At 44.3% G+C, this 27,326-nt stretch overlaps 1 protein-coding gene across 4 annotated transcripts in view; it reads right to left on the reverse strand.

Annotated features, from left to right (window-relative positions):
• The window catches only part of SLC9A9 (solute carrier family 9 member A9), a 690,054-nt gene that overhangs the window by 184,281 nt on the left and 478,447 nt on the right, over positions 1-27,326 (reverse strand). For all 4 annotated transcript variants that reach the window (XM_083178000.1, XM_083177999.1, XM_083177998.1 and 1 more), the window contains one exon: positions 3,604-3,652. In XM_083178000.1, the coding sequence (XP_083034126.1) occupies positions 3,604-3,652 (49 nt within the window). The remainder of the gene's footprint in view (positions 1-3,603; positions 3,653-27,326) is intronic.

The raw sequence follows: 27,326 nt of genomic DNA on the forward strand, positions 1-27,326 counted from the left end.
ATGAAAACTGTTAAATGGCATGAATGTGTGTCATTTAGCTCCGCACCTTTAAAATGGAGCCATGCTACCCTATGGAAACAGGTGAGATGCGGGTGATCCATTCTCTCTTCTGGGATACAGGCGGACTACCTGAAAAATCAGGATTCCTCTGCAATTTCCGGAGGAGTTGGTAAGTGTGGTAACACCATCTCCGGATTTTTTAATGGAGAGACTATGAAGCTTTATGCTATCACTCTTCCAGCTCATCACTAGGTCAGGCTCTTATCAGAACCTCTCTCGACAAGCGCAAAATTGTAAATTGGCAGGAAAATATACATTTTTGCATGTAAAAAAATATTTATCACAATCTCATCAAGGGCCAGATGCACTAAACTTCAAAAGTGATAAAATGGAGAGTGATAAATAACCAATCAGCTCATGTCTGACATTTTTCAAACACAGTCTGTGACATGGCAGGTTTTATCACTTTGAAGCTTTATACATCTGGCCATAAATCTGCAGATTGGCATGAATATGCACCTCTTTCTCAGATACACAAGTTAGGTGATGTTATCAGATCAATATAATAGCCTCCCATCAGAGGTGATAGAGAAATGCAATGAAAGGGGCAGTACATGGACACTTATGCTGGCCATTCATCAGAAAGATCGATCTTAAGATCGATTGCGCTCATGATTGTGTCCAATTTCCCTTCAAGTCCTCGGCAGGTTTTTGGACACACAATGTGCACACAATCTGCATACAATCTATCTTACAATCAATTGAGATTGTATGATTGGGTACAATATCTTTCTGATGTATGGCCACCTTTACACAGGAAGTGCAGCCACCATCAACTACATTCCCTTTTATTGTATCGTTTGTAATGGCATTTAGCTACAGTATGTGTGAGCTGCAATTCATCATGTTATTGCCTGACTCTGGTTCTTGGTAGTGATATCTCCCCTAAACTTGGGTACTTTTTTATTCAGTTACTGTATAAATGTATCCATTTATTAATTGTGATGGCTACTAATGTACTTCATGCTAATACAGGTTGAGTATCCCTTATCCAAAATGCCTGGGACCACGAGCATTTTGGATAAGGAATTATTGCAGATTTTGGAATATTTTTTTCATACTTACCTGGTCCCCCAGTAGTGCCCCGATGGTCCCCCAACGTCCACAATGTCTCCTGGTGTCCACAGCGGCCTTCGGAATCCTCTTCAGTGGCATTGCGCGGTTGTGCTGATGACATCATCAGCATTCCCGCGTAATGCATCCTCGGGACCGGGGATGCCGCTGAAGAGGATTCTGATGGCTGCTGTGGACACTGGGGGATGAGGTAAGTACTGTATGAGAAAAAGTCAGGAAAAATCTAAATATTCTGAAAAACCACAGTTTTTGGAATATTTCGTTTTTTGTATAATTTTGAATAATAGCATAATGCAAAGCACATACACTACCGTTCACGCTTGTCTGTAATCACCTTGTTTGTCTTATCACTGTTAACTTCAATTGTAAAGAGCAACAGAATATGCTGCGCTATATAAGAAACTGTAAAATAAATAAATAATGTGATGGACCGGGGCTTCTTTGGTGCTGGTAAAGTGTAAGATTTGCACACGGTAAAAGGGATTTTGAATTAGGAAGGCTATCACTCCATTTTGCAATGCCATGCCATACTCTGTGGACAGCGCTTGATTGGAGCCAATTTCCTCCTCCAACAGGACAATGACCCAAAGCACACCTTTAAATTATGCAAGAAATATTTAGGGAAGAAGCAGGCAGCTGGTATTCTATCTGTAATGGAGTGGACAGTGCAGTCACCAGAACCCAACCCCATTGAGCTGTTGTGGGAGCAGCTTGACCGTATGGTACGCAAGAAGTGCCCATCAAGCCAATCCAACTTGTAGGAGGTCCTTCAGGAAGCGTGGGGTGACATTTCTTCTAATTACCTCAATAAAATAACAGCTAGAATGCCAATGGTCTGCAGTACTGTAATTGCTGCACAAGGAGCATTCATTGACGGAAGCAAAGTTTGAAGGACAAAATTATTATTTCAAATAAAATCATTATTTCTAACCTTGCCAATGTCTTTACTTCACTATATGTTCTATTCATTTTTCAACTCATTTGATACATAAAAGTCAGTTTTCATGTAAAACACAAAATTGTCTGTGTGACCATAAACTTTTGAATGGTATTGTATATTTAGCAATTTATAAGATTTTTCTATAGGAAGTGTGATGAACCCTTTGAGTGCCATGTGCCAACATAGCTGTGAGAGATTCTCCAATAAAAATGCCAGCGTCACAGCGACTGTTCTGCTTTTGGGTGCAATATTTAACTGAACTTCAATGAATTGAATTGGCTGTATTTGTATTTATTTATACTAAAAGAACAGTCGATGTGAGTGAAACATATTTAGGTAAGGATGTTAGGTTAAGGATGAGAACAGGACAGAAACGGAACTACCACCGGTACAGCAGGTGCAGTACAGCACTGGGGCCCACTGCTTCCTCTGTCACCCTCTTCCGGACGCTGTTTTTTACTTTCACACTCTGCCTCTCCCTGTCTCCCACTGGTGTTGTTGCATATTGTGAACTTGGGTTGGGTTGGAGGAGGGGTCCTGAAATCATGTGTGGAGATAGGATAGTATTTAAGAAAAATGTGGTGTGAAAGCAATTGGGGGATCAGGCAGACCATGCTGCAATCCAGACTGACAAAACAGGTTCTCTAATATACAGAGTCTATATAAAATTAATCAACTAAAAAAGTATTTTTAAGCTATACTCCTTGTGCGTTTATTATGTTCTGTACTTTATATCCTTGCAGATAATCAGGTGCTGACAAACAAAACGGTAGATGAAAGGTGTAATGGGATACATTGTCACAAATAGGAATTCACTATATATATATAGGTTTAAAAAGCAGAAAGTCACATGAAAAGATTGGTGCTATTCTTAAATGATAATTTATCTTTAAATAAGAATACGTACAGTATTCATGGCGCAACTACCTTGCTGTCAAGAGAGTAACAAGTAGCTTATACATATATATCCATATTATTTATTATGTATTCATTAAATGCAAAGAGCTTTGTTTTTAAGTGTCTCCCCACAATGGGTAACAAGAATACAGAACGGCTACATCAGCTTTATATGCAACATGATTCTGATTTATGCAGCTAGAACAACATCAAAGAATATCCAGCATTTAGAGAATGAGAAGCAGAGGAAATGGTTTCTAGTTTTAAATACAGCTCTGAAAATGTGCTGCAGCAAATAAGGATTTATAACATAGTGTGATGAAGCACAGAAGGGAATGCGGAACTCTGCTCTTTACATTTAAATTGCAGAACAATCCACAATTCATCCAATAAACAATAAATGTTTTGGATACATTTTCAAATGAATTATTGCCTTGGATGCTCTATTCCCCACTGTTGGTGTTTACATCAGAGGCGCTTTCATCATCTTAATGGAAAACACATCAAGGTTCTTCCAGCTGCCTAAAAAGGGCTCCGATTTTTTATTTTTATCTCCAAACAGGTAATCACGATTTACTTATTGTGTAATTAAGATAAAGCAATTACTCCCGGAACGACTTTCATAGACTTACTTGATTTGCAGGTTGGTCTTTCAAGTCCTGGTCTGGGTCCACACCAACTCTGTTTGGAGACAAAGTACATAATTAGAACTGTGTAGAATCTTTTATAATATTGGAGAATCTATACAAAAAAATGTACTAAATATGAATAAAGATTAAAAATAAACATAATAACAGAGGTTTTAAGTATTTTTCAAAGACTTAGCTTATTTAAAAAGAAAATGTGATAAAGATTGAGTATACCTTATCCGAAATGCTCGGGACCAAGAGCATTTTGGACAAGGGATTATTCTGGATTTCGGAATACTTTTTTTTTTTTTTTTACACACTCACCTGGTCCCCTTGTGGTCCCCTGATTCATCTTCAGCGGCATCCCATGTCCCAAGACGGCGCATTGCATATGTCTACCAGTGACATCACCAGCGCACCCGCGCCATGAATCTTTGGGACTAGGGATGCGGTAAAGACAAATCCAGTGGTCACCGTGGACACCGGGGGACGAGGGGAGTATGAAAAAAGGCGCAAGCGGGAAAAAAAATCCCTAAATATTCTGAAGACCTATGGTTTTCGTAATATTTCGGTTTTGGGATATACGGAGGGATACTCAACCTGTATTATTATTATTATTATTATAGTAATGCTACTACAGGTTGAGTATCCCTTATCCAAAATGCTCGGGACCAGGAGAATTTTGGATAACGGATTATTCCGTATTTCGGAATATTTTAATATTTCAATGATGTATTTTGAAGTATCTTGCATTTATGCTGTATAAACACATAATATACACACAAATATATTTTATTACCACATAAAATACACACAAATATATTTTATTTGTTCAAAAAACAAGGTTTCAAAACGTGAAACAAAATGTGTGTACTATCTCAGCACTGAATTTGAATGCCAAGCAATCATTGTCTTGCACATATATAGTGCCAGTTACATATCATGTCCCCAGTGATGCTGTTACAAATGTCCCCAGTGAGTTTTTAGCAAAAAAAAATTCACTTTCTGGAATGTCTGGTTTTCAGAATAATTCGGATAACGGATATTCGGATACAGGATACTCGACCTGTACTACTAATAATATACACAATGTAAATAAAATCTACACTAATGATAAAACACATTAAACATGAGCTTCATTGGTGTAAGGAGATATGACTCTACAGTTTAAACAGCTACGTAATCACTGGTATCATATAAGCAATAATATCACTTTTGAATAACTGATGATATTTAGAACTGTAGCATCACAAAAAAATCTATTTGTCTGGAAATACCAGAAATCAGTGTGCCCCCAAAAAACTGATCTACTCCCAAGTCCCTTCTACATGAAGGCCTGTGTAAAGGAATACTTTTGTCTCCATTAAATACTCTGTCTACAGTATATAGGCTGGGTACGTAAGGATATCTATATATCTGTATTCATTTCTCTCTCTATTTGATAAACATTAAAAACTGTAAAAATAAAAATAGCCATTAGTTGCTGTATAGTGGGTACACATTCCGCATTTATAATTACTTTATAGCTGACAGGGAAATCAAGGATGACGATTTTTCTTGTAAAAGTGAAATTTGTGCACTTGCTGATGTGGAATAAAAAATGCACATATTGCATTAAATATGCACATTAATCCATTCAGAATGAACTACACACATATTTAGAAACCCTCCGGCTTAAATCAAGTGCTTTATGAATGGGTGAATGGGTTCTTTCAATCATAGCAATATAATGCACCTGATCTGAGAATAGACAGGGCTTGCACAGAAAGGTAATAGGTTATTGTGTCAAGGAGAGCGTAAGCCTTTTATACATAGTAAAGCCTTAATACATGAATGGGTAAAATTATATATATGAGAGCACTCACCAAGGCTTTCATGAATGTGAAAAATATGAAGCTTTATTCCTCACATCAGACAAGGCGTGATACAAAGGTTATCTGTCGACGTTTTGACCACTAACAAGCAAGTGTAGGCGGTGATGCTAAGTTGGTGTTCTGATGGAGGCCACATTGCTAGTGGTCAAAATGTCGACAGATGATCTTTGTATCACGCCTTGTCTGATGTGTGGAATAAAGCTTAGTCTTTTTCACATTTATGAAAGCCCTGTGAGTGCTCTCTTTTTTGTATCTACAGTATATCTGACTGACCTATGTGTCATTGAGGTGACACCCTAGGTGGATGGACTAATGTTGTGTGTTGACTTAACTGACATATGTATGTATACTGTAATATATATATATATATATATATATATATATTTTTTTTTTTTACTTTTAATAATTATATTAGTGTTCATTCTAGCACCCGCCAACTTTGAAAACCCATGCAGTTTCTCTTCCCTGCCTGGGGTGTCGCTGTCTGTTGTGGTGTTTCTAGCACATGTCTGGTTTGCATATCAGTGCTGATATACAGACCACACTGTGCTAGAAGCACTACAGCAGAAAGCAACACCCCAGGCAGGGAAGAGGAACTGCATGGGTTTTCAAAGTTGGCGGGTGCTAGAATGAACACTATATATTAACCACTTAGGTGATAATTAGGCATGTGGCTTGTCTTTAAAATGTAAACTATACACATTCACAATGACTTTAGACACATTTTAAATGCACTTATATAGCCACAATAGTAATCAGTATGGGTGGAAAGCCAGGGAAGAGGGTGCACATGATTTACGTCATTCTGCTGATACAATGGGCCCGATTCATCCCTGTTCACTGTGCTGAGAATTTGCAGCACAAGTGATTATCGGACACTGTGCGCATGCGCGAGCCATCTGTCCGGAGGCAGCCAGTGAAGGTAAGCCTTCGCTGGCTGCTCGCAGGGTGATTGACACCCTGTTGGCGGTAACCCAGAATTTCCTGGGACTGCCCCAGTAAATGCAAGCACATTTGCAGCAGTGCACAGGGGTGGGGGTCCTCAGCAGTGCAGCGTTTACCTGCTCTCTAGTCTCCGAACGCTTGCAGCCCAGAGAGCAGGTCTGAATCGGCCCCAATCTTACATCGCTTTTTTGACTTTTAAAAGCTAGGAGAGAGACCAAAAGGGCAAGCATTTGTGAGGTGAGGAGGGCTGCGACCCCATATCCTTGTGACCCCCCCCCCCCTTTGTTGTTCAAACACACAAGCAGAGCATAGTCAGCATGTAACAAAGTGACAATAGCGTTGACAGTAGTCTGATATACAGTGCTACAGAACCAAAATGTTGTGTTATACGTATATATTAATGTCCCAAATATATATTGGAGCTTCATGAATCTCATCAGTATTTTACAGTAATTTCCCCAGAGCTCATGAAAGAATTTAAATATAATTACCCTGTAGTCATGGAATATTTTTAATGGCACAGACATTCTGAAATCATGTTGTAAAATGTCAAGAAGTCTGTGTGGGCAATGATGATTTTTAAGATACTGTAGCAACATAAAACTCCCACTGTAATTATCAAGGGAATGGGCTCTGCACAGAGAAGGCCACACAGAATAGTTACTGAACTTCAATATTCATTATTTTATTATAATATAGCAGGATAGAACGTAAGACACACACCTTTAAGATGGTAACTGTGGCTGTGCTCCTTCCAGTGTGGAAGCAACAGCTGGAAACAGTACAAATCTGATACCTCCAGCAGTGAAATGTGTGGCTCATATACCAAGTCCAACTGAATCAGCAAACTGAAGTGCACCTGACCTGTCTTCAGGCACGCTCTAAACATGCAAGATGTTAAAACCAATATCCCTAGTGTAGATTGTTTTTCCCCTTAATTTTTTCAGCCTTCACAGATAGAAAACTACACCCTGTGTATTTACCAGCAGCTTTCACTGTCCCACCCCTCTGATAGGACAGAAAGGTTAACATTAGTGAGCAGCAGTATTGGGCAATGGTAACATCTTGAGAAAGGTATGTTTCCATCTGGAACACTGATAATGGATTACTATGATGGCAACAGACTATACTTCCTACATGAGCAGACTATAGAAGGATTGCTCTAGCACCTACTTAACATTCAACTATTTGAGTCTTGTATTTTGATCACAGTTAATCTCAACTGACATATTCTACATCATTTTATGGGACAGTCTTGCTTCTCCTATGGGTGAATTGCCCAAATGATCAGTCTTATTAGTTCAGGGTTGCCGACTTTAGATTCTCCTCTCCGGGAGAAGCTCGGAGAGGAGACTTTCAGACGCTGTTAAGGGGCGGGGCTTGATTGTGATGTCATTAAGCCCCAGTATGTAAAATAGCCTAATTCACGTATCTCCGTGGAGGGGGTGGGGCTAAAATGACGCAATTGTGACATTTTAGCTCCGCCCCCTTCTCTGAGACCCGCGGATTGCGGCATTAAAATGCCACGATCGGGGGGCCCAGCGGGGGATTTTCGGGAGACTTCCGGCCATTCCAGGAGGTTAGGCAACCCTGTATTAGTTGTATGCTGAGTGATCTTGCTGAGTGATCTTGAGTGATCTACATTGCTCATTGAGACCATAATGTTTCCAATAAGAATATCCAAAACGCGTGTCAGGCGCACAGCCGATTATATCTGCTCCGATGTGCTCTATGTCCTGAGTATCAGAACTTTAATGTCACCTTGATGTTTTAATTTTATAGTACATGCCAAGACATGCTGGATATGTTAATTCAATGCGTAATCCAGTTCTCTTACCAGAGAACACTGGCCCTGACAGATATCTCAACACATATCACTGGCACGATGCTGTGCAGCGTTGTAAGTTTCATCTATATAGCGCACTTTCTCCAACAGGACTCAAGGCGCTTTGTGGAGATAGAAATACAGTCCCTCATCCCCTTACTGGCCAATCATGTGTAGACTGAGCAGGAGGTTTCGTTTTGATAAACCTTTCACAGTGACCTCAGCTGGGTATTGTTAGCTACAGGCCTACTTACATCTGAAATACATTTACAAACAAATGCTAAAATACAAATAAAAAAGCATAGAAGCCTCATTGCTTGTAGTTATACATTTGCATGCCAATATACAGTCACAAATGAATGAATGCACATCACCTGCACTGAAATGACACAATAGTTGTTAAAAATAAAGACACAATACAATGTGAATGCACACAAAAAATGCAAATGACTATGGTCTGGAGATTTCTTTTTTTACACCCGCTTAAATCGGATTCAATATGAAATCCTGGCGGTCGGGACCCCAGCGTTCAAAATCCCGACGCCGGAATCCCGACAAGGGGGGGACGTGGATCGCCCCCCCTTGCGGGCTCACTGCGCTCGCCACGCAGCAGGCCCAGTGCCTCGCTGCGCTCGCCACGCTAATTTATTCTCCCTCCAGGGGTGTCGTGAACGCCGGGATCACGACCGCCGGGATTTTAACTGCATCCCCTTAAATGTACTAACATCAGTGATATTACTAGGTTTGGTGTCACCCAGTGGTAAATAAACCCCACATGCTCCCGATAGGGTGTGTGTGGCCCCATGTGAAAGTGATGCTGCCTCGCCGTGCACTCCCATTTAATTCACTCTCAAGGGTGTGCCTAGCACTACTGGACATGATGAAATGCCCCCAGAGATCCTTGCAGTGTCCAGGAGTTGCACTGTGTGATGTTATCGTACATTGCCCACTTCAGTTTTTGTCATTTTGGTGTCACCCCCTTAGATGGTATAACCTGTTTCAGTTTGAACCCCCTCCCCGCTTCCCAAAAAACATACCCCTTTACCCTTTTCATATTGCCAAAATAACTTTGGTAATTGCTGGGTTGCAAGTGTGTTGACCCAGAGCGAGGTGCGGTGTTAAAGCACCACACTTAATAACCCGGTTCGACCAACCTGACAATTCGACCCGGGTTATAAGAAGGGTTAAACCCAGGTCGGTCTCTGTATAATGGATGACCAGAGTTTAATGTGAAAGAGCCGGACCCAGGTTGGACCTGGGATTGAGATCCTAGTACTAGTGACACCACAACTTACTTTGCTTCAAAAACCAATGTCAAACAATAGCGCATATGTAGCCTAATTACCGCAAAGGCAGAATTGTTACTGACCAGTATAAATGTAAATATCATTGTTTGTTTTCTTATTGTTTTTTTGCATTCTTAATATAATATTCTTATTGTTTGGGAATATGTAAGAAGTGTGCATGTACTAGACGAATGTCAAATATGCAAAATAGCAATCTTTCAACAGAACTACAGTATATTAATCAAATTCATCTAAGTATCAGAATAATCATTCATATCATGAAGAGGCCGGAGACTAGAGATGAACAAAGTTGCAGTGAAATATTTACATTTTGCTAAATTGTATAGAGACTGTTTATCTCGTGATTCCTTTCACTAACCTTTTTTTTTAAATCTGATTGTCTATCCCGAAACAACAGTTTCTCGTTATTTTAATTAATGCAGAATAAAGGTGTTTTGCTCAGTATTAAAGAACAAGAGACCTTGAGACATTTCATAAAATACTAGTAAGGAAGGGGAGTCAGATGCAAAAGGAACTAAAAATGAAAGGAGAAAACACTTAACTATTAAATAAATAAATAAATATAGCTGTAGCGCAAAAGATAAAAAGTCTCCACGTTTAGTTCAACGTTCACCCTGAACACCTCATTTATGATGAGCTGTGCGTCTGACCCAGAAAGCTCAGCCTCCATAGGTAGAATTAATCTAGTTCCTTTGCAGTACTTTGCCAACAGGCTGCAGGTTGTGACTGATTATGTGTAAAAAGCTTGTGATGGGTTTATTATTGACATTGCTGAGAAAACACAACTCGGTTTGTGTGCTAATTTAAAAACCGGCAGTACTTGATGTGAAAAGCTATTGATTTAGACAAGTATGAAGAGTCCTAATTCCTTTCTGAGTTTACATTTTCGTTCAACATTTTCATGTGGGATTTAACCTACTTACCTATCGCGGTGTTATTTTATAGCTCGCAGCGCTGTGTGCTCTGATAGCACACAATAAACACTGCATGCACAATTATAGTAATTAACTCAATTGGAGCACGTGTAGAATACCTGGTTGTAGTGTTCGGATGCTGCCATAAAAGGTTCAATGTCTGGAGGTTTGAGTGTTATTAAATAGCAGGTGGGAGAGGAGTTCCCAGAAATTAGCAGTGCTAGCATCTCCAACAACATCTGAATGACCCTCATCTCTACTGGGCAGCCAACCTGACATTCATTGCCAGCGACCTACGTTATGTAAATGAAGGATGTAATAGTGGGGCGGATGTATTAAGCCTTAGCAAGAGATAAATTCAAGTGTGATAAGGAGAGATAAACGTCCAGCCAATGTTGTAAGCGCAATGGAATCTGCTGCGCTATATAAGAAACTGTAAATAAATAAATGTGAGTTGTTCATTGTCTCCAACCCAGGTGTTTAATGGTCCAAGGAGATGGTCTTGGTCAAGTCTGTAGGGAGGATGGTTCCTTATCTCTAAATAGAAGTGCCATAAAAACTCTTGAACATCTGTGCTGCCATTATCAAAGGCAGTGCACCAAACCCAAACTCGCTTCCGTAATATAATGTTATCACTGCGTAACTCGACAAGCTAGTGACAAATTTTGGCTGCTGCTGAGATCTTTAGCCGCAGAAATCTGATCATACGACATGCCTCAATATCTGACCATGCTTTCACCAGCTGTTTCATCTTACAATTGGGACAGTATGATTGATATGAGCGCAGTCTAATGGGGGCAGATTTGTTAACATTTTTACCAAAATAACATGAAAAAGGGTGTTTCCACACCCTTTTTATATTTTTTTAGGATCATCTGAACATATTGTTTTTGTGAAAAACTGCTCTAAACCCTTTCATTCTTATTTTTAAATAACCAGAGCGCACATCTCATACTATAATGGGAAATACGATCTGGCCAAATTTACCAAAGGAAAAAAAAATTGTCAAAATGAAACGGCAGTGAGCCCGTGATAATCGGGGATTCTGCACAGCTTTCTCTGCCCCATGGCAGGGACCAGGCCAGTATAATCAGCTGTGTGTGTCCAATGTACACACAGGCTGATCACAGTGTTAAAACTAACAATACTAATTCTTAAATCATACTCACCTACCCAGGGACCGATGATCGGTGCTCTGGTGAGGGCTGACAGTCACCAGGACTCTCTGCAGCACCCAATTACAGAGTACATAAACAAATATGCAAAACATTGACTGACAGTTGAATACAGTAGAGGACAAGTACAAGGTACATAACCATACAGTAGCTCCATCCACAGTGGACACTAAAATAAGCATCAGTGTGGCAGAAAACTGCAGGATTTGGTGTCATCAGAGATGGTTTATGTAATAGAAGGCAAAGCACAGGAGGGAAGAGGGCCCTGCCCGAGTGAGCTTACATTCTAAAGGGGAGGGGACACTTTGTTCTGAATTTTAGACCATAGGCAACTGCTCTGTTTTAGGTGCCCCGGGACCCCAAAATTCTTAATTTGGCTCAGTACCCAAACAACATGTCGGTGGACATGCCTCTAGTATGCCAGTATAGCATTACACTTCTGAAATGGCTGGTATTGGAGGATTTCAGAATTTGCCTTCTGATTATACCTCTAGCAAGCCTGCTAGGGAAGGTACAACGTGCTGTCACGGCTAGGAATTATACTTTGCATCCACCGAGAACATTCAACACAATTATCATGAAGGGATATATATTTTACAGTAGCCATTAATAATGCAGATGGTCATAACTATTAGGCAAAACGACTCTTAAAATAATCTATTACATATCAGCTGACTGCCGAACGATGCAATGCTTCATCCTGACATGCAAAGCACATACAGTGTCAGGATGTAATAGGTGTGTGAAGGCCAGCTCCCATTCCGTATACAGAGCCACGTTTAATCTGCACAAGTGTACATTGTGAATAACATATGTTGGATTTAGCATACTAATAGTACCTATCACAATGGGATATTTATGGACCAATATATTAATATTCTCAGATTCTGTGTTGTGGTTCATTATACGGTACATAGCTGCTGGGAACAGAAACAACATTTAACACCATCTATCAGAGGTGCACATAGCATTTCTGAAAGCTCTAAAATGTCCTTGTAAATAATACAAGGAGATTTCATAATGATTTTAATCTCTTTTTTCACCATGGAGCTAAAAGTAGAACTGTACCCAAGAGGCAATATAGATTTATTTATTCATGATAACATAAAAGGTGAACAAAACAGAAACACTACTGACTCATATGGCCATAACCCAGCTATGTGGCATGCTCTGTCCTCTATCACATACACTCTGGCAGTGGTGCAAACAGCAGAACACACCCGGAAACATCCTGATCACTGCTTTGCTGGATAATGACCATTAGCAGGAATTTACACACATGCATCTGCAGAAGGTCGGATGTGACAGCAGAGCGTAGTATTCTAACGGAGTAAACTTCAGGTCTATGGGTGGCAGTGGGTAACATAGGGTGGCAGAGAATGCAAAGGAGGCCGTGGGGAATGGAAAGTGCATCGCTACTATCAGTACTATTTTTCTGGCAAAATAGGTCCAGGAACTCCAGGTCTGGGGGCGGATCAATTAAATGAAAAAATATATATATATAATAGAGAGAGGGAGAGAGTGTCACGGCTAAAGGGCTGGATGGAGTCGTGTGGTGCACAGGAACCGGAGACGGACCAGGAGGAGTAGGATTGAAACGTGCAGGTTTAATAACTGATTTCATAAATGATAAACTTCACTCAAATACTTCTTTAAGTGACAGTTGGAATAAATTAAATAGAGTCCAGCACAATACTAATAACGGGCAGGGAAATCTGGAAACGTATACTTGGTGAGCCAGAGTACATAGATGAGGATCCGGAAGGAGGTTGATTTGATGACAGAAGAAATGGATCCGGATGACTGAAAGATGATGGAATGAATGAGTTGTATGAAGGAGGACAGCGGAAAGCTGTGCAGGGTAATTCTGGGACACAAGCAGGAACAAGCACTAGGTAGGACTTGCAGCATTGGTGTCAGGAGAAAACTTCCTTGTAGCAAGATGCAGGGAGCAAGGCACCAGAGTCAGGAGAGAAAGAGCCAGGATCCAGGAATCAGCTAGGAGTTGTGAATGACTCCAAAGACTCATTGCACTGACACTGAACAGCCTAGGCAGATCCCCTATATCCCCAGGGGATGGCTGCCATTGGCTGTCAGCACAGGATGAGGAGGGAACCTCCACTCTGGGCCAATCTGTCTCCTGCCCTCAACCAAGATGGCGACGCCGGCCTCCCGGCACCACTACTGCTGCCATCCCTACCCAGAGCTGCCGCTACCCGCACACCGCAGACCGGAGCCTGCACACGCTAGCCGGCGGCGGGCGCGGACGGGTGAGTACTGTACCCGCCGCGCTCCGTCGCGGCTACGTGTGACAGTACCCCCCCTTTTCAGGGTGACCCCAGGGCGCCTATGGGCCTTGTGCGGATTTCTCTGGAGAAATTGCTTTACCAGTTTTGGAGCGTGCAAATCAATGGAATCCACCCAAGAGTTCTCTTCGGGACCAAACCCAACCCATTCCACCAGATACTGGGTACGAGAATTGCGGCAACGAGAGTCTATAATGCGTCTTACCTCGAATTCAGCCCCACTTTCGGAGTTAATCTTGGGCGGTTTGGGAATCTTCTTTTGATAAGAGTTCAACCTTAAAGGCTTGAGGAGGGACACATGGAAGGAATTTGAAATCCTTAGGGAAGGAGGAAGTTGAAGTCTATAAGCGACAGGATTAATGACTTGGATGATAGGGTATGGCCCAATGAACCGGGGAGCCAGCTTCATAGAGGGCAGACGGAGGCGTATATGGCGGGTAGACAGCCATACCCGGTCTCCGACTTTCAATCTGGGCGCTGCCCTTCTTTTCCTGTCTGCCATCCTCTTGTATCGGGCGGAAGATTTAAGAAGAGCGGTGTGGACATCCGACCAGATTTTAGCAAAGCGTTGTAATGAAGTGGTTGCTGCAGGAACTTCGGAAGAGGATAATTCTGAGAAATCCGGAGATCGTGGATGTTTGCCGAATACTGTAAAGAAGGGGGTGGTTCCGGAGGAAGAGTGATAGGAGTTGTTATGCATATATTCTGCCCACGGGAGAAGATCCACCCAGTCATCTTGGGACGACGAGACAAACAGTCGGATAAAGGCCTCCAAGTCTTGATTCACCCGTTCTGTCTGGCCATTGGTCTGGGGATGAAAGGCAGTGGAAAACTTGAGTTTGACCTGTACCGCAGCACAGAGAGCTCTCCAGAACTTTGCAACGAACTGTACTCCGCGGTCGGATACAATCTCTTTGGGCAGTCCGTGAAGTTTAAAAATGGTTGAGATAAATAGCTGAGCCAGTACTGGAGCAGAGGGGAGACCTTTTAGTGGGAAAAAATGGACCATTTTCGAGAATCGGTCGACCACTACCCAGATTGCGGTATGACCTTTTGAGGGAGGTAGTTCGCAAATGAAGTCCATTGACAGATGGGTCCATGGTTCTGTGGGAATGGTTAGAGGGCGGAGAGGACCAGCGGGAGTTGTTCTGGGCACCTTATGCTGAGCACATCTTACACAAGAGGCGACGAAGTTGGTTACGTCGTGGCGGATGGTTGGCCACCAATAAGAACGTGACAGGAACATCAAGGTCTTTTGTGCTCCTGCGTGCCCTGCGAAGCGGGAAGAATGTGCCCATGACAAGATTTTCTTGCGGAGTTCGGGGGGAACGAACGTTTTACCTGGAGGAGGAGATGGCTGTACGGTTACTTGGGCGAAGACCAGCGGATCGAGGATTGGACGAGGAGGTGTCTCTAGGTCAGAGGTCGTCTCAAAGGAGCGGGATAGAGCGTCTGCCTTAGTATTCGTGGTTCCAGGTCGGAATTTAATTTGGAAGTCAAAGCGTTCAAAAAACATGGCCCAACGGGCTTGGCGGGCAGTAAGGCACTGAGCCTGTTTAAGAAAGGACAGATTTTTGTGGTCTGAATACACGGTGATCTTATGCCGTGCCCCCTCCAGAAGGTATCGCCACTCCTCTAACGCAGTTTTGACTGCAAGCAACTCCTGTTCCCCGATGGGGTAATTCTTCTCTGCCGGGAGGAATTTTTTGGAGAGGAAGGCACAAGGGTGTAATTCTTGATCCTCACCTTTTTGTGACAAGATGGCCCCGATCCCTTCCGAGGATGCGTCCACCTCGAGAATGAAGGGCCTGTCGAGGTCTGGTTGGAGGAGGATTGGTGCCGTTATGAATGCTCTCTTTAACTGCTGGAAGGCAGAGGATGCTTCTGGCGACCATCGGCTTGGATCAGCTCCCTTGCAAGTGAGAGCAGTGAGGGGAGCAGCGATAGTAGAGAAGTTCCGGATAAATCGCCGGTAATAGTTTGAGAACCCTAGGAATCTCTGAATTCCTTTGAGTGTTGTGGGGGCTGCCCAGTCTTGGATGGCTCTCACCTTCTCTGGGTCCATTTCTATCCCAGTGGCGGAGAGAATGTGACCCAAGAATGGAATGGACGTGACCTCAAAAACGCACTTCTCCAACTTGCAGAACAGTTGATTTTGGCGAAGACGTCGTAGGACTTCGGACACTGTCTGTCTGTGAAGTTGAAGATTTGGAGAGAAGATGAGTATATCGTCTAGATAGACTACGATGGAGTGGTACAGCAAGTCCCGAAAGATATCATTTACAAACTGTTGGAAGACGGCGGGGGCGTTACAAAGGCCGAAGGGCATCACCAGGTATTCATAGTGGCCGTCGCGCGTGTTAAAAGCCGTCTTCCACTCGTCACCTGGACGGATCCGGATCAAATTGTAGGCCCCTCGCAGGTCCAATTTAGTAAAGATTGCTGCCCCTCTGATCTTGTCGAATAGTTCTGCGATAAGGGGTAAGGGATAGCGGTTTTTAATGGTGATGTCGTTCAGGCCCCTATAGTCGATACATGGCCGAAGACCGCCATCCTTCTTTTTCACAAAGAAAAACCCGGCCCCGGCCGGAGAAGTAGATGGTCGAATGAAACCTTTGTTTAAGTTCTCTTGAATGTACGAGGACATGGCCTCAGTCTCAGGTAGCGACAGGGGATAGATGCGGCCACGAGGAGGGAATTTCCCGGCCACCAGCTCTATCGGGCAGTCCCAAGGACGGTGAGGAGGCAGGGTGTCGGCACCACCTTTACTGAATACATCTGTAAATGAACGATATGGTGCGGGTATCGACAAGGGTGGAGCTGAAGAGGATGAAGGATAGTTACCCTCACGTTGTGGATGGGTCTGGTAGACCGGAAGGATCTGAGGAATGCAAGTAGACTGGCAATCTGTTCCCCAGGCCTTGACCTCCATATTGGTCCAATCGATGTGTGGGTTATGTTTGGAGAGCCAGGGAAGGCCCAGGACCATTTGGTGTGAGGACTGTGGAAGAATGAAGAATTCGAGGGTCTCTTGATGTAGAGCTCCTATGAGCAGTGTCACCGGGGTGGTCTGATGGGTGATTTGTCCACTACGAATTCGACTCCCATCCACTGCAGTGAGGACCAGCGAGTGATCCAGGGGTTGCACAGGCAGGGCATGTTGGGTGACAAAAGAAGAAGAAAGGAAGTTTCCCGCTGCTCCAGAGTCCAATAGGGCCTGAACTCTTTTTCTCCCTTGGGGACACACAAGGGTAACCGGAATGGTGGAATCAGAAGAAGAGGGAGATGGAAGCAAGACTCCTAATCGGACCTCCCTCGGGGAGATTAGGAGCGGTCGTCTCCCGGCCGCAGCGGGCAGGAAGCCAATAAGTGAGCTGAGGAGCCACAGTACATGCATAGATTCTCTCGCCGTCTTCGGGACTTCTCTTCGAGAGAGAGACGGGAGCGGTTGATTTGCATGGGCTCATCTGTTGACACCGCAGGAGGCGGGGTTGGTTTGGAGGCTGGTGCGACATTGGAAGGAAATCGAGGGCGAAGGCGATCAGAGCGATTCCTCTCAAGTTGGCGTTCTTGGAGTCGCAGATCGACTTTGTTACATAATGAAATGAGTTCAGCCAGGGTGGAAGGAGAATCGCGAGTTGCTAACTCGTCCTTGATGCGCCCGGCTAGGCCGTTCCAGAAGGCAGAAACGAGAGCCTCTTCGTTCCATCTGAGTTCGGAAGCCAGGGTTTGAAATTGTACGACATATTGTCCCACTGGGCGACTGCCCTGACGAATCCTTAGGATCTCCGTGGCTGCGGAGGACACTCTGCCAGGCTCGTCGAAGATGCAACGGAAGGAGGCCACAAATTCTTCATAGTTATTGAGGATGGGATCCGCACGCTCCCAAAGGGGGGACACCCACTCCAGGGCTGGACCCGCCAGTAGGGACACGATGTAAGCCACCCGAGTCTTGGGAGAGGGGAAATTGGAAGGCTGGAGGGTAAAATGGACGTCACATTGATTCAGGAATCCTCGACACCCCCTCGGGGACCCATTATATTTACTGGGGGTTGACAGGTGTAGATGGTGAGGAGCAGCTGGCCCAGGGGGGGCAGCAGAGGCCGAAGCTCCGGAGGTTGGTGCTGCTGAAACTGAGGGAGCCACCTGAGGTGATGACAAGGTCTGGAGAAATTGAGCCACTTGACGCTGGGTAGTCTCTACTTGTTCCAATCGAGCCATGATGTCTTGAAGAACATCCGTCATGGAGGCCTGTGCTTCACCCGATTCCATCGGGTCAGTGCAAACTGTCACGGCTAAAGGGCTGGATGGAGTCGTGTGGTGCACAGGAACCGGAGACGGACCAGGAGGAGTAGGATTGAAACGTGCAGGTTTAATAACTGATTTCATAAATGATAAACTTCACTCAAATACTTCTTTAAGTGACAGTTGGAATAAATTAAATAGAGTCCAGCACAATACTAATAACGGGCAGGGAAATCTGGAAACGTATACTTGGTGAGCCAGAGTACATAGATGAGGATCCGGAAGGAGGTTGATTTGATGACAGAAGAAATGGATCCGGATGACTGAAAGATGATGGAATGAATGAGTTGTATGAAGGAGGACAGCGGAAAGCTGTGCAGGGTAATTCTGGGACACAAGCAGGAACAAGCACTAGGTAGGACTTGCAGCATTGGTGTCAGGAGAAAACTTCCTTGTAGCAAGATGCAGGGAGCAAGGCACCAGAGTCAGGAGAGAAAGAGCCAGGATCCAGGAATCAGCTAGGAGTTGTGAATGACTCCAAAGACTCATTGCACTGACACTGAACAGCCTAGGCAGATCCCCTATATCCCCAGGGGATGGCTGCCATTGGCTGTCAGCACAGGATGAGGAGGGAACCTCCACTCTGGGCCAATCTGTCTCCTGCCCTCAACCAAGATGGCGACGCCGGCCTCCCGGCACCACTACTGCTGCCATCCCTACCCAGAGCTGCCGCTACCCGCACACCGCAGACCGGAGCCTGCACACGCTAGCCGGCGGCGGGCGCGGACGGGTGAGTACTGTACCCGCCGCGCTCCGTCGCGGCTACGTGTGACAGAGAGAGAGAGATCTATATATTGTATTTAGAAACAAAGGCACTCACAGGTGACTCTAAGATACAACTTATCTTATGGAAAGTACATTTTCAGTTCCTGATGATGTCATATTTAATTAGAGGTTCAGGAACTGAGTTCCTGCTGGTTCCTGCTGAAAAATAGCACTGGCTACTATTATTATTATGCTACTACTCTTATCTGTACTTGAACCTTGCTGTAACACTGACATTTCTCCATTGTGAGATGAATAAAGGGATTCTATCTATCTATCTATCTATACTATGTATTTCTTTTTTATATGTATTTAAAAAAAAAAATCTTTTTGACACACCCTTTATCACTATTAGTTGCTTACACATACCCTACATTCTATGACACTTTACACTCTATTACACTTCACAGCTATATTTTATTTATGTGATGCCCTGGGGTGGTTTTGCTGGACTGGCTTGGGGGTGCCCTGCACCCCAGGCATGAACCCCATAGTGCTAGGGACCTGCTCTAATGAGGAAACCTTAACGTGGTGAGCAGGTAGATATATTTGGCCAAATGTATGCTAACAACCTCATAAATGAATTATAAAAGGAATACGTTAGCAGTCATGATTGCATTGTGCACCTGCAACCCCCCTCTGTATTGCATATAGCTAAAAATCTCAGCAAGGTAGCACCTCTCATTACAGGGTGCGCAGTCTAGGGCCCCCCTCTTTCCATATAGTCTATATTGGGAATGGAAAGTGGCAAGGTGTGACACGAGGATGGCAGTGGATGACTAGGGAGAAGCAGTGGTTTGCAAGGTAGGCAAATAGTGGGAGTGCTAAGAAACCCACAGGTGTGCCTAGGAAAATGCTAGGAGTGTCCGAGAAAAACCTAGGCGTGCCTGAACATTTTAGGGTTGGGTGTGTGACATCAGCTCCAGCCCGTATATGCCTTTTCCATCGCACCGCTGAATAAGTCTAGGGCTACACAGCGCCTGCAATAAGTTGTGGCCAGTGTAAAATTATTTGATGAGTTTTCGACATATTTGCACGGCTGAGAATGAACATGCAGTCGTACACATCCATCTGCAAGGCTGGATTTCACTCTAGTCGGGTGGTGGTTTAACCGAACGTTGGTCGTTACAAATTTGTGGCCGTGTGATCAGGTCTGAATTGGGCCCACTGTCCTATCTTGTCCTCATTCTACTTATTAAATTAGGTGTGAGAAATGGAAGTCAAAACTATGTCCAAAATTAGTAAAAAGAGCTGGGATTCTGAGACAGCTGTCATGCTGGTGCTGAGATTCTGAGACAGCTGCAATGCTGGTGCTGGGATTCTGAGACAGCTGCAAAGCTGGTGCTGGGATTCTGAGACAGCTGCAATGCTGGTGCTGGGATTCTGAGACAGCTGCAATGCTGGTGCTGGGATTCTGAGACAGCTGCAATGCTGGTGCTGGGATTCTGAGACAGCTGCAAAGCTGGTGCTGGGATTCTGAGACAGCTGCAAAGCTGGTGATGGGATTCTTAGACAGCTGCAATGCTGGTGCTGGGATTCTGAGACAGCTGCAATGCTGGTGCTGAGATTCTGAGACAGCTGCAATGCTGGTGCTGGGATTCTGAGACAGCTGCAATGCTGGTGCTGGGATTCTGAGACAGCTGCAATGCTGGTGCTGGGATTCTGAGACAGCTGCAAAGCTGGTGATGGGATTCTTAGACAGCTGCAATGCTGGTGCTGGGATTCTGAGGCAGCTGCAATGCTGGTGCTGGGATTCTGAGACAGCTGTCATGCTGGTGCTGAGATTCTGAGACAGCTGCAATGCTGGTGCTGGGATTCTGAGACAGCTGCAAAGCTGGTGCTGGGATTCTGAGACAGCTGCAATGCTGGTGCTGGGATTCTGAGACAGCTGCAATGCTGGTGCTGGGATTCTGAGACAGCTGCAATGCTGGTGCTGGGATTCTGAGACAGCTGCAAAGCTGGTGCTGGGATTCTGAGACAGCTGCAAAGCTGGTGATGGGATTCTTAGACAGCTGCAATGCTGGTGCTGGGATTCTGAGACAGCTGCAATGCTGGTGCTGAGATTCTGAGACAGCTGCAATGCTGGTGCTGGGATTCTGAGACAGCTGCCATGCTGGTGCTGGGATTCTGAGACAGCTGCAATGCTGGTGCTGGGATTCTGAGACAGCTGCAATTCTGGTGCTCGGATTCTGAGACAGCTGCAATTCTGGTGCTGGGATTCTGAGACAGCTGCAATTCTGGTGCTGGGATTCTGAGACAGCTGCAAAGCTGGTTCTGGGATTATGAGACAGCTGCAATGCTGGTGCTGGGATTCTGAGACAGCTGTAATGCTGGTGCTGGGATTCTGAGACAGCTACAAAGCTGGTGCTGGAATTCTTAGACAGCTGCAAAGCTGGATCTGGGATTCTGAGACAGCTGCAATGCTGGTGCTGGGATTCTGAGGCAGCTGCAATGCTGGTGCTGGGATTCTGAGACAGCTGCAATGCTGGTGCTGGGATTCTGAGACAGCTGCAATGCTGGTGCTGGGATTCTGAGACAGCTGCAATTCTGGTGCTCGGATTCTGAGACAGCTGCAATTCTGGTGCTGGGATTCTGAGATAGCTGCAATGCTGGTGCTGGGATTCTGAGACAGCTGCAATGCTGGTGCTGGGATTCTGAGACAGCTGCAATGCTGGTGCTGGGATTCTGAGACAGCTGCAATGCTGGTGCTGGGATTCTGAGACAGCTGCAATGCTGGTGCTGGGATTCTGAGACAGCTGCAATGCTGGTGCTGGGATTATGAGACAACTGCAAAGCTGGTGATGGGATTCTGAGACAGCTGCAAAGCTGGTGCTGGGATTCTGAGACAGCTGCAAAGCTAGGTAGGTAATTTTAATTGTGCAGGTATTTACCAGAATGCTTAACATTAGCATGCCTGCATGGCTCTAATCTCGAAGTAGCATTACACCCATGTTAGCATTGCAAGAACTCTGCAATCTGTCTGGATCATTGCAATATACTGTATAGCACGTATTGAAAAAAGAAGGGTGGGTGGAGCGCTAAGAGCAGGTGCTCCTGCTGATGTTAATTGGGCATCTTTGGTCTGACTACCACCACCTCTCACTATCACAATATTGGAAACCGATTTCTCCCACTTTGCAACACCTGGGTCAAACAGCTGCAATATCCACCTGGGAACCACCACCTACATAATAAGGATTACAAATTCCGCACCATTGTTGAGGACTCCGCACACTCCAACAAGGGCTCTAACATCATCCTCCGGCGTGAAAAAAGAATCCAGCAAGGTTAAATGGACCCTATCCCCTTTCAGCTATACAAGGATTGACCCCAGGATTGTTCAAATACCATCGTCTCCCACCCTTGGGTGAAACGGGACTCCAGACCATAAGTATCAGACCCATTTTTCACAATTTTTTATTTTTCATACTACAATGTACATTTTTAATATTCTGTAATATTATACATTTTGTGCAATATATTATGCTATCCATGCATTGATTGTATACCTACCCAGTGCAATTGCACACTGATTGAGGATTTTATTTTAGAAATACATTTTTCCTGTTGATAGAAACTGATTGTAAAACCAATTATTGATCTTAGCGGTCCACCCACCCTTCTTTTTTCCATTGTAATTTCACCAGGGGATTGACACCCCCCAGTAGGAGCAGCTTGACAAACCACCCCAGTAGGCGCCCTATAACTATAAGCCACTAGGCTATTAGTTAATTACTTTTTCCAATATAGCACGTAATGCCATGTATTAAATTCATATTTCCTTATAGATTGCAACTTTGTGAGCAGGTCCTGCTTATTTATTTGTCTATCTGTTACTACTCAATTCCCAATTATTAAGCACAGTGGTACAGTATAGGCTGTACGATAAATCAGGACATCTAGGTTGAAATTGTAAAGAAACAGAGCTCATATATCAGGCTCAAATGGCAATACACACAAGGCGATTTCAGCCTCATTTCTAAGTCATCTGACTAGAAGGATTACAAATGGAGCACTGTTTGCCCCGGTCCTGCACGACAGCATAGCCCGCAGGGAGAGACAGTGCTTGCACTGTCTTTCCTGCTATATCGCAGGACTTTGCCTATGAACAATGAGCAAAGCCTGCTCTGCACCAATCGCTCAGCACACATCGCGGTATGCATTACGGGTGTGTTGAGCGATGTCTGTGGCGATTGTGCTTAAGCCCATCTTTCAGCACAGAGGCCAGTGTCGCCCTGTGTGTACAGGGCTTTAGGCAAGCTCAGGCCAGACTCTTGATTAATTGGAAAAGGCATCTTGCGATCAGTGATTGGCTTACAATTACAGGTGTTCCGGGGAGCTAGCAGGAGCAGATTGGACGCCAGTCAGCTGCTAACAATCTGCCTTGATCTCAGCATTACTATATGAATACTAATAGACTGAATTCAATTAAAAGGATTTGCAAAATAAAACAGCTCAATTAAATCCCTCCAATTTGCTAATTAAATAAAACAGTGGTACAATAAGTACTAAAAGTAACAGCTCGGAATTCTATATGTGTGTCTTTTGTGACTTTCTTGATGAAAGGTCTCCTAATTGTTTCCATGGCATAGAATATTTTGCATATGAAGTTACACTACTTATGCCTTTCATATTAGAATAAATGGTTACATTTTCAGATTGTGGGACCCTTAAAAACAAGAATATAATAAAAACACTATTACTGTTAAGGAGCATACAGATGGAGCTGCTCTCTTTTAGCGGGGGTCTGGCGGTCGGATGGCCAACCGCCAGCCCCCACCGGAAGGGTATGCTTGCGTATCCCCTTCCAACAGAGCTCCCCGATGCCTCCCTGCACCCCTCCTAACCCTGCCTGTCCCCGCTGCCTGAAAACTGTGATACGCTTGCGCGTCCCAGTCAGATGAAGCGCCTCTCTGCGGCGCTTGCCTGCAGGGGCATTCTGTCAAGCCCTGGTGCTGGCTGAGAGGCGCTCCACCTATACACACAGGCGATTGTTGCCAATTTTTGAAAAATCTCTTTAGCTTGCTTAGAAATTAAGCCCAAATCGCTCCGTGTGTACACCCCATAGCAATGGCGATGCGCAGTCCCGGCATTGCCATCTCCGGCTCAGATGTTTAGCGCATTCGCTAAATATCTACTCAGATTGCTGGGGCTAGATTGCTTACCACACATCGCTAAGCTTGAGATCGTCCTGTGTGTATGCCCCCTTAGCCAGGAATAGGCAGGCTTCTGATCAGTGGCATAACTAGATACATGTGGGCCCCATAGCAAAAGTTTGTAAAGGCCCCTATTTATCACCTAATGCTGAAATGATACATTGACAGGAAAAGTGGACCCCTCTCAGCTCTGGGCCCATAGCAGCTGCACCCCCTGCACCTATGGTAGTTACGCCCTTGCTTCTGATGTTTTATTTTCTAAACAGTCATCAAATATTCATTACGTTAAGTGTGTAATACAGATACATCACAATATACATATATCTTTCTACTATTAATCTATTAATCTTCCTTCAAGACCATTTTTAATGTTATTTGTTTTACTGAATGGGGCCGGGCTAAAAATGTGAGGGAGTGGCCACACTGTACTGTGAATACTAAGTCTTCTCTGCAATGTACTGCCATACCATCTTGGAGCATGGCTGCACTCCTTTTGGCAGTCAATTGACTATTTGGTTCTGCCCACCCAATTCATATCTTAAGCTATCTACTAGGTTACTTTTGGGCTGCGGTCGCGGGGGGCGCTGTGCATATGGGGGCGCTGGGGGGCTGCGGTGCTATAGTAATCCCCCCGCCCCCATCCCCCGCAGGCTTACCTGTCCGCGCATCCCGGCTCCCCTCCTGGCTTCAATCAATGCTATGGAGACGGACCACGATAAAATGGCCGCCCCATAAAGTAGACTGTTCTCTGAAACTGTCTGCGGTATGGGGGCGGCCATTTTATCGGGCAGCCGGGGGGAGGGCACGGCCGGCCGGGGGGAGGGCACGGCCGGACGGACGGGCGGGGAGGGGGGGCGCCCCAAACAAAGCTACGCCAATTTACCTGAATACATAGGGGGAAATTTACTAAAGGAAATTTGAAAAAAAAAAAAATAGGTGTATTTGTATCCAGAAATACACTTATTTTTGACATTTACTATCCCGAAAATACGGCAATTCGTAGTCGTATTGATGTGCTATCAATACGAATACGAATAGCCGTATTTTCGGGATAGTAAATGTCAAAAATAAGTATATTTCTAGATACAAATACACCTATTTTTTACAAATTTCCTTTAGTAAATTTCCCCCATAATGTTATGCATTTTATAGAAGTTCTCTATAGTTTCCCAAGTGCCCCTGCATATTTTTGCCCAGCATGTCAGATAAAGTGCATTATGAAGCAGCAGAGGAAGCAGCTAGCGCTTTTCTTAGTGACACGCACATTTCTCAACTCTACAGTATTTGTAAATAAGACAGATTGCTTGCCACCCCTAAATGCAGGTTTTATGTCAATCACCTTGGGAAAGGACAGCAATTAAAAAAATGCATTAAATATAACCTATATTTAGTTAGCCTTTGACTTTCATAACTTTTAAATTAAATTATCAAAATGAATATACAGTATACTGGAACGCGTGCAAACAAAAATCCAGCTACAGTGCCTCTGGTTTCAAGAAGTTAGAATGGAAAAGTACAGAAAATGTTACAGGACTTTTACTGGACACACATTAAAAACTGTTCATCAGCAGAAATCCGCCAGCCGTGTCTATGACAGCCGTATCTCTGGCTTCTGCTTCTCATGAGGAATGCTTCTGTGTCCCTCAGTTTCATGGTACCGCAGCCAGTCTTGCATGCAGCCTTTATTAAAGTACTGCAGTAGGAGTCCTAAGTCCACTACATATCCAATATATATGTGCATAGGTGTTACTCTATTCCGTCACAGATCTGGTCCTGCTAACATGCATTCATTGCGGATGTAGTTATTAGGCCAACATTCATAATATCGACATGGTCAGCATGCGAATAATATATGTTAGGCTATGGTCATGAGGGTCAGGAGGATGCAGGGGTGGTTTGGATTAGGCTGTGGAGAAGGGGGGCAGGATTAGGAATTAGGGATAGGGGAAGGATCACATGTCTGACTCACAAGTGATGGTCACATGACCGCTGGAACCCTGAAGCAATTCTGGGTCTGCAGCAATCATTAGGAGCAGGTTAAGTCAATGCTCGGCCATGGATGCTGTAGGCATTTCATCATTGTCTACACGATGACTGTCAACATATAGCACTACACATTTAAATTATTTTCTAAACTATGAAAAGTTACAGGGATATCCTATTACCAGGGGCGCCAAGAGGTTGTCTGGGCCCTGGTAAGCTGAAAGGCCATGGCCTCCGGGAGAGGGTGTGGCCACACCCCTGTGAAGGAAAAAGGTTGTTTTTGACAGTGGGTGCCGGTGGGGGTGTGGGTGGGAACACACACCACCCGATCAGGGAGAGAGGACAGGCTGCTGCCTCTATCCCCAGCTCAGCACACAGCACTTAGCAACATGTACTGGACTGGAAAAAGAGACTGTGCTGCCCGGCGTCCTGCAAGGTGAGAGGGGGGAGCGGAACCCAGGCCATGTAATCAGACCTGGGCCCAGGTAAAAAAAAGTACCCGCTCCCCCTTTTGGCACCAGTGCCTAGTACCCATGGGTAACAGGCCCACTCGGGGCTAATTAGCACACAAAAGCTGGCTATACCACATCTTATTGGGAATATTGTTAAGCTAAACCCCCTAAAAAACAGCTTTGTTTTCCAGCGAAAACATGGCTGCAGCAGTTGAAAACTCGCAGGTCTCACTAAACATGTGTGTTTCCATGAGAAGTCATGCTTTTTATTGGGTGATCCCTATTCTAAAAAACTATTGGGAAAACATTGGGAAAAAGTGGGGGAAAAGTGGGGATTTTTCCCCACTTTAGGGCATAATAGGATGAAGCTGTTCGAATGATAACCATGCTGTCTATATCGCATCTCTGCTTCATGTAAAAAGCTGTAGTGTAATAAAGCAATGCTTTTATAAATCTGTTAAATTATTATTACCTATTCTTTATATAGTGCACACATACAGTATTTCATGGCACTTTTAAGTATTTATCAAAGTCATTACTAGAGCAATTGGTGTTCAGTTTGTACACTTATGAAACTAGTCTTATAGAACGTAGATTATAGAAATTGTGAGAATAACATTATATAACTGTACTGTCAACCAACACAGGTTTTTTATTTTTTTATTTTACAAGATTCTTGGAACTGCTTGCAACAATTGTATACATGACACCAGGCTCTG

This window comes from Crinia signifera, chromosome 3, assembly GCF_055691185.1.
Source record: "Crinia signifera chromosome 3, ASM5569118v1, whole genome shotgun sequence".
Taxonomy (NCBI): Eukaryota; Metazoa; Chordata; class Amphibia; order Anura; family Myobatrachidae; genus Crinia; species Crinia signifera.